The sequence below is a fragment of the Epargyreus clarus genome, unplaced genomic scaffold (genome assembly GCF_041222505.1).
Source record: "Epargyreus clarus isolate Ecla_fem2 unplaced genomic scaffold, WU_Ecla_fem_2.2 ptg000029l, whole genome shotgun sequence".
In the NCBI taxonomy this organism is placed as follows: Eukaryota; Metazoa; Arthropoda; class Insecta; order Lepidoptera; family Hesperiidae; genus Epargyreus; species Epargyreus clarus.
In genome coordinates this window covers 5,385,409-5,398,421 of record NW_027332235.1, presented here as the reverse complement: position 1 = coordinate 5,398,421, position 13,013 = coordinate 5,385,409, and the positions used below count along the sequence as shown (strand labels likewise).

Here is a 13,013-nt window from a genome sequence, read left to right as displayed (position 1 = left end):
ATATTTTTTTATACCTTAAACTAACGGTATGGGAGACGGGCTACCTGATGGAAATAGTTATCGTAGAATAGGGACCTTTGAAAGAAAACTCTTTTTGCACCTATTTTGAAGAGTCCCAAGTCCCAACTACAGTATACTTCTTTAATATGGAAACGGAGCTAGCAGACTTGCTTTGCAAATTGCTTAGATGCTCTCATCGTAAGGTATTTATCGTAAGGTTTTTCCTCCCCCAGATCAGTTGCAATGTTTTGTGGCGGTGACTAAACATATTGATTTAAAACTTATCTCTTTCTATAGAGATCAAAATAATAGTTAAAATCTGTTAATTGTTTGTGTGATAACAGTTATATAGAAAAGTGACCACTTAACACCAATTGGAAGTTTGATTTTTATGAGTATATTTTATTGATATAGGTACATAGATTTCTATTACTTTTTAAATTAAATAAGAATTTTATAAATTATTTCAACTACGGGGCAAGAATAAATAAGAATTTGAATTTCACATTTTATTGAATTCTGATTTTAATATTATAATAGATAGGTATTTACAACACACAAGATTCACTACAATGTTACCATATAGATAAATCTAATATAATTAAATAAATCATAGGCACACAACCAATAATTTTTCATATAAATATCTCAATAATTAGGTACATAGAAGCGAATTTTATTTATTATTATAAAGCATGCGAGTACGGGATGTGAAGGTACTTAATTGCCCAAGGAAATATGTAATAAATTTATTATTAAAATTATATTATGTAAAAACATCATAATATAAATATATAAAAGTATAATAATAAATCTAATTATGGATACTTCGTTCCACCGGCAGTGACCCTTTACTAAATAAATATTTTTATTAACATTAATTATAACAATGATTAACGTTAATATATTAATTAATGATTAACATTAATTATAAATAAATTAATGAATAACATTAATTAATATTTTAACTGCGGCCTATACTACTTTATTCTACCCAGCATATTCTACTATATCTTTGGTATACATCGGAATTTTCATTACAAAATATTTTCTAGAAAATTTATAATACTACCTATGTATATAACTGTGAGCCATACGATATTTACGGTATACTCGTATTTTATAAAATTATTAATTGGAAAAACTGTAATGTAACAACTTTCTGTCTAATTGTATAAAACCTGTATTGATGAATCGTTTCTATTGTAATGATTATTATTTATTGACTTATCCTAATAATTATTGCATTAAAAGTGATAACAACAGCTATAATATAAATATGCTCTAATAAATGTTTTGTTAGTGCGAGTCCATTTTTCTTTAAACATTATGATTTTTTAATTCAATCTAAAGGTCCAAATAACTGGGTCTTGTCTCAAAATGTGAAGTTTAGGCCTTCAACACGCTGGCCAAATATTTTCACCGCTATATACGCACATGACTTCAATCAGAGGTGCCTTAAATTCAAACCGCGGGGTCATCAATGACCAAACATATAACGATGAAAATTATTTATTTATCTGTATTTTTCTTATTACCAGAACTACCTTTATATAATATATATGTTACGATAAAAATACTTAACCGTGATTACAAGTAAAATTGGTGTTTTAAAATGAGCTAATTAATCTTTCAAGTGGTTGAAAAAATTCAAAAAATGGGGTTGTATATTGGCGTGTGTTACCTTGTATTATTGCGATTTGGCACATATTATTATAATTTATATTATTATTACTATAATATAATGATAAATATTATTATTATACTCTACATCAATATATTCAACATCGATAGATACATCCTATAAATTTATTACAGAGAAAACATTAACTTGCTTCAACAGTACAATATTACATATAAAAGCTTGCTAAATATATTTTATAGCATATAAATAAATAAGCCATAAGGTTTAATTCAAGGACACCGTTTTTGTAATAAAAAGCAAAAATTTTTGGATAACTTTACTTTTTATATCCATATCACATAAATTACAAGAAATTTCAAATTAATCAGACTTTAGATCTTCAGACAAAAATAAGGCCGAAAACAGTAAATTTTATAACAATTTAGTACAAAATGATTACATTAATAATAACCAAATGCCAAAGCGTATTGAGCAAAAAGTTGCAATAATTGAAGAAAACGTCAAAATTTATCAAAAAACTTTTTTGTCATTTTGAGACAATATTTTTATACGCAGACAATATTACTATATAACATTATTATTATTACTAGTAAAATTAATATCGGAAGATCGCTTTTCAGTTGCACTTGATCACATAATCTTTACTCGTAAAACGTCCATCAGTATGCGCCTGCGCATTCTATAATGACTATGTTAAAATTAATTTAAGTCATATGAATCCTTTTACAAATAAAGATAACGAGTTCAAGCGCCATATTGATTATTATCATACTATGACGTCACATCGGTTGATATGTTTTATGTACTATATGTTAAACAAAGTCGCATTTGAGTCCTCATAAGACGTTGTCAACAACCCATGGTATTTAATCTATACAACACTAGACTATTTGTATATACACAATAACGTATATACGACATGAAACATGGTAACATATAATAATATCATATCATTAATTATTATATCTATAATCGAGATTATAATTTTATAATATTTAGGCCTTAATATCAATAGTGAATTCAAGTGCGTAAAGGAAGCAAAGTATTTATTAAAATTTATTCTATACATAGAATGTCATATCGTATTATTATTTAATAATATATTTAGGTCACATTGTAAGAAACTTTATTGTTAACTTGGACCAAAATATAGAAATAGCTGCACTGCTTACACTCACTGTCACATACAACTGTTATCATTATTAATAATATAATCGCGTTACATAATAAAAGAACGAAATATACAGTCACTAAAACCTATTATAAATATAACAGCCCCTAAATTTTACTATTCAATAGTAAAATCGTTTATTCAACTATTTATAATACAAATACTATTAAAATCAGGTTCACAAAAGCAGTGTCGAAAATTATAATGACGACGATCTAACACCAAAATGTAACTTAAATTTAAAATAAAATCTAAACATTGGTACACTCCACAAATATCATTAACGATTCGAGTTATTATTATTATAATCCTAATCAAAACATCGATTTTCACAATTCTACTGTTCACTACGAGTATAATTATAATTTCATATAATTTTTATATTTATCGAGTTCGGTAATATTTGAATGCCAATGATAAAACATTGGAAGACGAACCAGGAATTTTGCAATATCAAAGCCGGCTACAGGCCCATTTTTGGAAGTCTCAATTATTTTATTACATAAATAATTTCATTATCATATTATATCATTATTTTACGCTTATATTCAATACCACATTAAAATGATTATAATGAAGCTTAAAGAAATTGCGTCTAATTAATGAAAGACATACAATATTTACTGCACAATGGTATAGGGTAAATGTGCTAATGTTGGAACATTTTAATTGATATTTAAAGATATGAACGTTAACACTTAAAATATGAGATAAATTAAAATTATAGCGAACTCTAATACCTTATTCACAATTCTTCGGTAGAGGCTATGGGTGCTTTGAGTAAGGGTGTTCGAGGGCTGCGGGAACCTTCAGAACTCCTAGAAGTTGCTTGGAAGTCCTCATTTGACAACGAAGCCGGTATGGGAGCGATTTTGAGTTGATGTCCGTTCAACTTTATTTCTGTTATGGAATGTGATCTCCCGTGGTTTACGTTCGGTTTTTCCTTATTTGTCGTGGTCATTGGGTCGTGCGTCGGTGTTTTCGCGAGGGACTGTGTAACTTTGCTACGGTTCGATTGTTCTCGCAACGCCATTTGATAAGCCACTTCAAACGCTTCGCCCAGTGTTAGGATGACTTCTGTCGCTTGATCCTGAAAGTAAATTGAGAATAATTAGTTCCTTATTTCGCTGTCACATCAAAAAAAACTCAAAAAGTCGTTAAAAACAAAGATTTACTTTTTTTATATTGTATTTATAGAAATAATTATTAAAAACATATTTGATTAGCAAGTACGTACTAATGTACCAATTAACCATGACTGAAATCGTAGTTATGTAGCTAAAACATTAATTTATATAAACTATCTTAAAAGTCATAAATCATTTATTTTATCAAATTAGTATAATGTAATCGGGAACGTTTATCACAAAACTTTTATCAGAAAAATCATTAACAACAACTGCATATAAATCGACCACTGTATAAAAATAATTTATCTTTGTGTGATTTGTTTATACAACTTTTATGTGTGTATGACTTTTACACCGAAAAATGTAACATATAGTTTGCTCGCTTTATACAACCACTTTAAGATAGTACTTCAAACGCCATACTCACCATAGTAGCTACTCTGAAGACATGACAGTAGTGGCTCCTCGTAGCGTGGTCCTTAGTGATGTACGCGAAGTGTGTGAGATCGTCCGCGTCCTGACACGCGCAGTGGATGTTCCGGATTTCGTGTTCGCATACCAGTTCCTAGCAAATAACAATAACATCTTAATGGAAAATTCATAAATATAAAATAACAAGGTTTCCAAAATGATTTTTGGTAAAGAAAATAAATGCGTAATAATTTTGAAGGTGGTAGAACCCTTTGTGGTTCGGCGTTCCGGCGGCACCACCGCCACACCTATTTCTACCTAATAACAACAGTGTTAGGCGCTGCTGTGTTTCGGTTTGTAGGGTGTGGTAATAGAGAAAGACTTTTCCGAGGCGTTCCAGCTTAGTCCTCAGGGGTAGCGGCGCATCTGTGGCCGACCTCAGATAGGAATATCTAATCGTATCTGGGGTTGATTATAGATGCCCACGTGCGGCAGTAGCCACTTACCATTAGGTGGACTGCATGCTCGTCTGCTACTCTTATATTATAAAAAAAAAAATATAACGGGGCTTCCCCTTGATATGGTTTAGTGACTAAACAAACGTTACATTCCTCTTTTCTCTTCATATTATCTTTAATCATGATTAAACGTTGGGTAAATAAGAATTTTGCTTTACTAACGATTTATTTCATATTAATTATTTATCTAATTAACCTAATTATTTATCTGTTGAGTGTCGCCAATTTGCAATCATTTTAATTAATCTATTTAATATGTTTACTGATTGCAAAATATTCAAGAGTAGGTGTTACGCTTTTATTTGAAGATGCATATAAAATTACATTTAAAAATATCCAAAGTTATAGTATATTTGATGTCTATACATTCGCCCCATTGTAAGACATATAAATAAAAGATAAAAACATCTCGGCGTTTTATATATAATACTAAGAAAAAAATTATCTTTACCAAAAAATTAAAACAACTCTAGAGTACAAAAATATAAATAACCCAAAAATATTCATTACCTTTAACCTTTCGCTATTAAAAACAAAAAAAACAATTCGCCAAACTCAATTCTGTTTCGGGGTGAAACAGGACAAAAAACACTAATTATCCCAGGTAACTAACCGTGAAGAGTTCTGACATAAAATTTTCATAAAAAAAACAATCCTTTTGTAAGAAACACAAAGGCAAGATTGCCGAGTGATCCGATCAAGTGTGAACGGTGATCCGTAATTAAAAATCAAGCGAGCAACGTCGGGCCTTTGTCTAAGGCTGTAGGGCCCACATTAGGGACCTTTACCCTCCGTCCGCTTGGATGATTTTCAAAGAATAAACAGTCTTTTATGGCAAAATTCTTGCAGTAAATAACAATTTTAGCTAGTAGGGTCCTAATCTTCTATACAACTTTGGCTAATAGCAAAGTTAGTTCTAATGAGCGCATCATCTTACAGTGAAACCTAACATTCTGATTTTTTGTACTCAAACATTTTCACTAGTTTTGTCGGCCTGATGTCATATCAACATATTTTAACGAATTTGCAATAAAGTAATTTGACATTTTAATACAACTATGCAGGGTTGAAGTCGATTCTCAGGGAAACTATCATTAATTTGTTCGATGCAATATCATATCAACTAAATTTAACTAAGTATCAGTAAATTAATTACACCTACACATTGCTACTGTATCATGTTTGGGGTACAATTCCTGGCAAGACCATTATTAAAATTTGTAAAAATAAATATTTATTTCAAAGATGTTATTTTATTATATGTACATGGGGTGTTTTACAAATGATCTACTCACCCTCGTAATAGTATTCAGGAACTTCACACCCCTATAGCTGATAGATAAGATGATGTCAGGAGAATCCCTGGGTTCTTTGGTGGTTTTCTTTAGCTTCTGTATCGACTTCTTCGTGGACTCTGTACCTCTTAGCTCCTTGACCACGGTTGATCCTAAGTACTGATGGAAAAAAATCAGAAAATCAGAAATGGTTATCAAAAGTATTATAAGGGTGTATTATAAATGTGTATGCTCAAAGGCGTCTAAACTTAAAGTGCTACAATCTATATTGTATTGTTGAAATAATATTTAGTCGAAATTCCAAATTGTCCAGAAGTTATGGTTTAGGTTCGATTCCGCGAGGAAGACATCCGAGTAACAAACTTATATATTTGAAAAAGTAGTACGTTACCCCGTTGTTACACTATTTCTTCTACAATGAGTATTATATTAAAAAAATATTTTTTGTAGACTTTTGTATGGTAGCACACATGATCTGTACACATTCTATTTCCATTGCTAACAATTAATAATTACAAAAATAGTAAAAAATATATTCAAAAATCTAATTTGTACGTAGAAATACCACAGTGTTCAAAACCACTTACATTAGCTACATAAGTCACAGCTCCCGTCACTAACACGAACGGCTGGTGCTTCCACTGAGTCTTCAGCGCCCCGGGTACCCCAACCAGGAGCTCAGATGGTGCTCTGATCTCCAGATCCGAGGGTCGAGGAGGCTGGGGCGCTGGCCGGTTCTTCTTACTACGCTTCAAGGTCTCCCCACCAGGGGGAGCGAGGGTTGGCACCACTGGAGGTGGAACCGGCTTCAAGTTCTCTGATGGTAACTTCTCTTTGATTTCTTCTTTCAGCTGCTGGATGTTGCTCTTCTAGAAGAAAAGGGAGTAGTTATAAGCAAACCAAAAATATGTTTTTAATGTTAAGGTATTTAGGATTTAGTAAAAATCACCAAATATCATTTAATGTTAAGGAGGTTCGGAAAGGGTCTTTTCGTAATTTCAGTGAAACATTTAATCAACAATTCATTACTATCCCACTGCTGAGCACTATGAAAAGTGCCCAAAATTATGATTTTGATTAAATTCGCCATAGTAGGTACTAAATAGTGATTAGAAAGAGATATACATTGTTTTCAGTCAAATTTATAAAATAATTACAGACTGCACCAAATTACGACGAAATATTACGATTTTTACGACACATTACTAGTAGTACCAACCAAATCAAAATGACTACCGTCCAGTGATATGTATATCATGAAAATGTCCATTAACTCAGTGCATTTATTTCCATTTAGTAGTTTCTTTCACTTTTATAATTCTACCTAAATAATTGGGTATCAGATATATCCCCCAATTCTACAACAAGAGCAAAAGCTGTCAATAATTGACACCTAAACAAAATTGGAGGGACACCTCCACTACAAATAATATCAAAAAAATATACAAAACATTTTTATCACTCCAAAACACTTTTACACCCACCCCGCGATCACCGGGGTGTGAATGCGAATAACTAATAAAATGAACAAGTGACGAATAATAAAAACAAAACACCTACAACACTCCTAACACTTCACAGGTGTAAAACAAAAGTAATGATGCAACGCGAAAATGGAAACGTACAGAATAGACAAGCGTGAAATTTTAATTAAGACCCTCTAAGGCGAACGCACAAAAGAAATATAATTGACAGTATGAGCCATCTAATTTGAAGTGAGTGTCACTTCCCAGGCACATAGTTTTTAATAGAAGGCGCGATTCAGCGATCGTGTTGGCATAGCCTTGCGATTTTTCAATTGTTTTGATAGAATGTTACGGTTTAGTCGCATAACTTGTATTTCTAATCAACCATGTTTAAGATTAATGGTAGTAATCAGGCCATTCAGCCGGTCCTAATGATTACTCGCAGATTTTTCCAACTCCGCTTAACTTATTGAAGGAAGCTGCATACCTATCATGTTGCTTAAAAAATAATAGTTTGACACATGAAAACATGATAAAATAATAACGAATGGATCTAAAAGTTTCAAACCATAAATTGTTCAATTGGATTATCAGACACCCTTTTTAATTAACATCGTACAATTTCAACAAAAGGCTAAGCCAAGTCGCAAAATCGCACAAAAGCGCAAGTCTGTAAAATCCTTGCTTGAAAAAAGGGCATAAAATGGAGGTGTGGATTGTGCGCAGTATTCAGCTTTAATGAATAGAATAATGTTTCGTTGCAGTGGCCACGAATGGGGAGCCTTAGTGCCACCCTCACACATTCGAAGCCACCTGGGTAGCAACTGTTTCGAATTAGGAATACCCCATAACAGGTAGTTATGTAGAATCTAGTTACCACACCCTTAATAAGTACCCTAATAAATAAAGTAATTATAAAAGGATTAAAAATCATTCATTGCATCTACGACTTTGCAGGTGTGGCAATATTTATTAGCTCACGAATTTTTGGTTAGGTCATTGGTTTAGATTACTCTTGATAGCGTTTAAGGAGGACCTACGAGGACCTATAAGGACTAGTACGGGAAATAATAGACCTATACCTATTTATGAATGTATACAACTAGATAATTTTCTCGCTTACTTCACGGGTACTTTTCCGTTTAAATCACGCAACTCGCGGACAGATCTCTTTAAACACAATGAACACACGAACATACACACCTATATAAAAACCAAACGCGTTTCTTACCTACACTAGCCATGTTAGGGCAAGTACATGAAACCGCAGAGAGTGCCTCACTCGGGAATGAATGGAAACCCCTGAATAGACGTCGAATTGAGCACTAATTACCTATACGGGGTTAGCGACGTGTGAAATTAAAAAGGCCTCGACTATGTGTAGGCTGTACAGTGTACATAGACTAGATTTGTCGAGAGCATCAAGTGCTCAGAGAAATACACGCTGATTTTACCGCTGGGTCCGTATTGAAATTTCATACAAAACATACCTACTTTTTATTTTTATTATATAACTAGCGAGCATGCTTCATAATAAGTTTCATAATAAGTGGCTCTTGCCGCCCATGGACATTTGTAATCAACTCCCAATAAGATGCCGCCCATGGATACCAGTAATGAATCCCCGATAAGATAAGACTCCTACCTGAGGTTTGCTACAAATGAGTTGCTACCCCTGTAGACTATGTTGGAACGCCTCAGAAAAGTATGTTTCCTTACCACACCCTTTAAACCAGAAAATAACGTGCATACATTGCTGTTATTAGGCAGAAATAGGTGATGCTTTAAAAATCAATTATTTTAACAATTAATAAAATAATAAGGCGTTTCTAATAAATACGTATATAAGTTACACAAATAAGATCAGGGTTCTAGATACAGGCCGAAAACCGTACCACTAAGGACTAGAATATTTTTAGAAATAAATCTAAATACGAAACCACGGTACATTGTGACCAGCATTGCAAATGAATTGTACCGTTTCAGACTTTACCGTTTGATTTCGTGTTTCATGGTCTAGAAAAGCATCGATATCCCTCCCTATCTTATCCTAGTTAACTTATACTTCGCAATAATATCTAAGATAGATGATTTATACTTCACGAACGATGATCTATTTATTTCTATATTTTGTAACATACAATTATTGAGTCTACATTCAATAACATTCTATTACCGTTTTTGTTTTTAAGTAATACTCGTAGTAGCAACTATCGTTACCGCTTTATTAATTCGAAAAAACATTAATATTTACAATTATAATTAAACTTAAAATTAAAAGAAAATTAAAAGAAATAAATTAAACTACAAATATAAAACAACTTATTTACAAAATTTACATATATACAAAAATGAAAAACAAAAACACTACCATAAAAAATTGTCACCATCACTGTCTTTTGGCAAGGTTCCCAAGACGCTGGCAGCATTTCCTCTCTGGATTGCTATACCAATCCTTTGAGCGAAATGTATGCCAGCTCTCGGGTCCCCAGAGACGTCGACCAAACGAGTTGACAGCTGTTTAAACAGCTGCCAAGCATATTAAGCATATTATATAAGCATATTCAACTATCGTTCTATGAAATACAGATTAAATTACAATACTTAAGTAAGTATTAACTAATATACTCAAAAAACAAACTACAAATTACCGCCTGTCCCTAGCGACATAATCCGTCGTCGGTTGTAGCCAGAAACTGTCGCTCGTGTTATCACCCTAATTTTACAAACAACAAAAATCCGTCAAACTGCACAACCCTTAGCTTTATTTACAGCTCATCACAAAACGGCATCAAGTCCCCATTATGAAGCAATTAACCACCTGCTTTTCCAGCTCACTTCATCACACCTGGGGCGTATCATGGCAACGCCCCACATGATCAGACTAGATGAGCAATTTCGTGATCGCCCATTTTAATACCGTCATCATTTGCGGGGAGAACTTAATCAACTTTTAAATAGGGATGGTGATTCTTTCCGAAAAATCGATTCTTGAATCGTTTCGAATCGAAATGCAATAAATATTCACAAAAACATCGAAGCACAAAGAATCGATTCTCTAAAATCCATCTTCGATGTTTTCAACCAAAAAGGGATCGAAGAAAGCGAAAAAAGGTCATCGGGACCAAACAAGCACTGAAATACGTATCGGTCTATACCACCTTCAACCAACTTCGAAAATATCGATTCACTGAATCGATTCATTACTGGAGATCGATTAAAGTAATCGATTTTCTGGCCCAAAAGATCGATTCTTTGATTAATCGATCTCAGATCGCCATCCCTACTTTTAAAGTGACATGCAATAAGGCGGCGATAGTTTCCGCTCGGTCGAGCACATGTAATCATGCTTAAGTGTATAGTTTTAATAGACAATCTTACACTTTATGCCTTGGCCGATGATGTTTTTAAACGATGTTTAGTATGCATCATGCAATTAGATGACATTGATATTTCTTGAAAGGTACGAGAAAGAAAATTGTACATTTTTTTATATTTATACCCAATGATAACGCAAACGGGTTCATTTACGTAAGAAAGATTCATCATCAACCCATTACAGGTACCCACTTCTAGTCACTGGTCTCCTCTAAGAGTTAGAGGAACTTAGGTCATAGTCTGAGCGCTTGCCAAGTGCGAATTAGTAGATTTCACATACCATTGAGACCATTTTTCTCAGATATATATAAGTTTCCTCAAGATGTTTTTCTTCACCGTTTACCCAAGTGATCATCTTCGAATTCATAAAAAGCATACACGGTTTAATTGGGTAGCGTGGTGGACTATTTAACTTTATAATCATTTAGCACACTTATCATTTTCCCGTTGCATTATCAGTTTGTTCACGTATTTTCCTTAACCAATTAATTAAGTAATGATTAATTTTATACAAATATGAGTTCGAAAAAATGAAATTCGATATGTTTACGGAATAATGAATGATTTTAGATCGAACGATCGAAGTAGCAAACGACCATGCAATCCTGATGGTAAGTGTTCGCTGCTGCTAATGGACATATGCTACCCCTGAAGACTAAAGTAGAATTCCTCGTGTCTTCGTGTCGTGTCAGGCACTGATAGCTCACAGTGCCTGACTCTTTTGTTATAAGGCAACTCTATAAAGAGCAAGGCTTCTATCTGAAGCCGATTACAGACATTTCGAATCCTGAGGACTAAGATAATGATCGCATATGCAAGTCAACAGATGATGATTATTATTCTAATTTTCTTGAGTAACTGCACCCACAAAAGTATTTAGGATCCGAGAACTTGTTTGTAGTCAATTTTATTAAAATAACATAAATACTCATTTAATATCGTTAAAGTCGTATATTACATACGTCATTAAAACTGGTATGGTGAAGGGACATCCTCTTTCAAATTAATTCAACTTGATGCACAATAACAAATACGATTGTTTGTTTGTTTGTGCGTCAATCGGTCATAAATGCACACTAAAAGTTTTGTAAAATATGTATGTATTTGTTTTAATTTATAATAAAATGTTTACATTGAATTACTCATCAATTATTGTAATTGATGTAACTATTACAAAATAATTATGACAAAATTGCTACCAAATATATTTAACATATAACTAGGTACTAACCAACTTTATGGTATCGATTTTTTAAATCTATAAGTTTTATAAAAAATCATATCTACGCAGAACACATATGTACTCACACACACAGGACCAAGACTACACATACAAAACATAATGTAACACATGTGTAACATTTATAAAAATTCGAAATAGTTCAATATATAACGCAAATAAAATTGTGAGCCGTCACGGAACGCCTAGCAGATGTGAAACATCGACATTATTTTGTAAAAGTAATATGCAGAAAAGAACATATTGTGATAGGAACTAAATATGTCATAATGATAAAATAAAATATTACGATTTTTTTCCAGATAACGATGACTATTTATTGAATAAACATTTATTATCATTAAATACAAAAATTTACGAATTTATTTCAAATCGTGACTACTTAATTCGTTTAATCAGTGACTTCGCTAATAGTTACTGCGCATGGCGACGCGTCGCCACACCGTACACACTACTGCATATAGACTGTATATACATACCATCCCATCGTATAGCGTGGCATGGCCACGGCATGCGTCGCACGCCAGAAATCGGTTTTACGTGCGGCTATAGATGTTTCACATCAATATTTTATGAAATGCAATACGATTTTTCATAGTTAACGAGTTCGTATTTTACCTGAACGGATGAAAGAACCTTTAAACAGGTTTATAGGAGCGTTTTAAATATAAGGGCCTTCCGCATCAGTGGGTACTGTAGCTCTTATTTATATAATATATTTATTTACTTATCGAATATAATATATTAAATATAATATTT

At 32.7% G+C, this 13,013-nt stretch overlaps 1 protein-coding gene across 1 annotated transcript in view; it reads right to left on the bottom strand.

The window, feature by feature from the left end:
* Positions 1 to 494: 494 nt before the first annotated feature.
* Positions 495 to 13,013, bottom strand: part of LOC140754214 (uncharacterized) — a 152,781-nt gene continuing 140,262 nt past the window's right edge. The window contains exons 15-18 of the mRNA XM_073089160.1: positions 6,758 to 7,039; positions 6,171 to 6,329; positions 4,374 to 4,511; positions 495 to 3,906 (exon numbers count right to left, since the gene is read on the bottom strand). Of these exons, the coding sequence (XP_072945261.1) occupies positions 3,562 to 3,906; positions 4,374 to 4,511; positions 6,171 to 6,329; positions 6,758 to 7,039 (924 nt within the window). The 3' untranslated portion in view covers positions 495 to 3,561. The remainder of the gene's footprint in view (positions 3,907 to 4,373; positions 4,512 to 6,170; positions 6,330 to 6,757; positions 7,040 to 13,013) is intronic.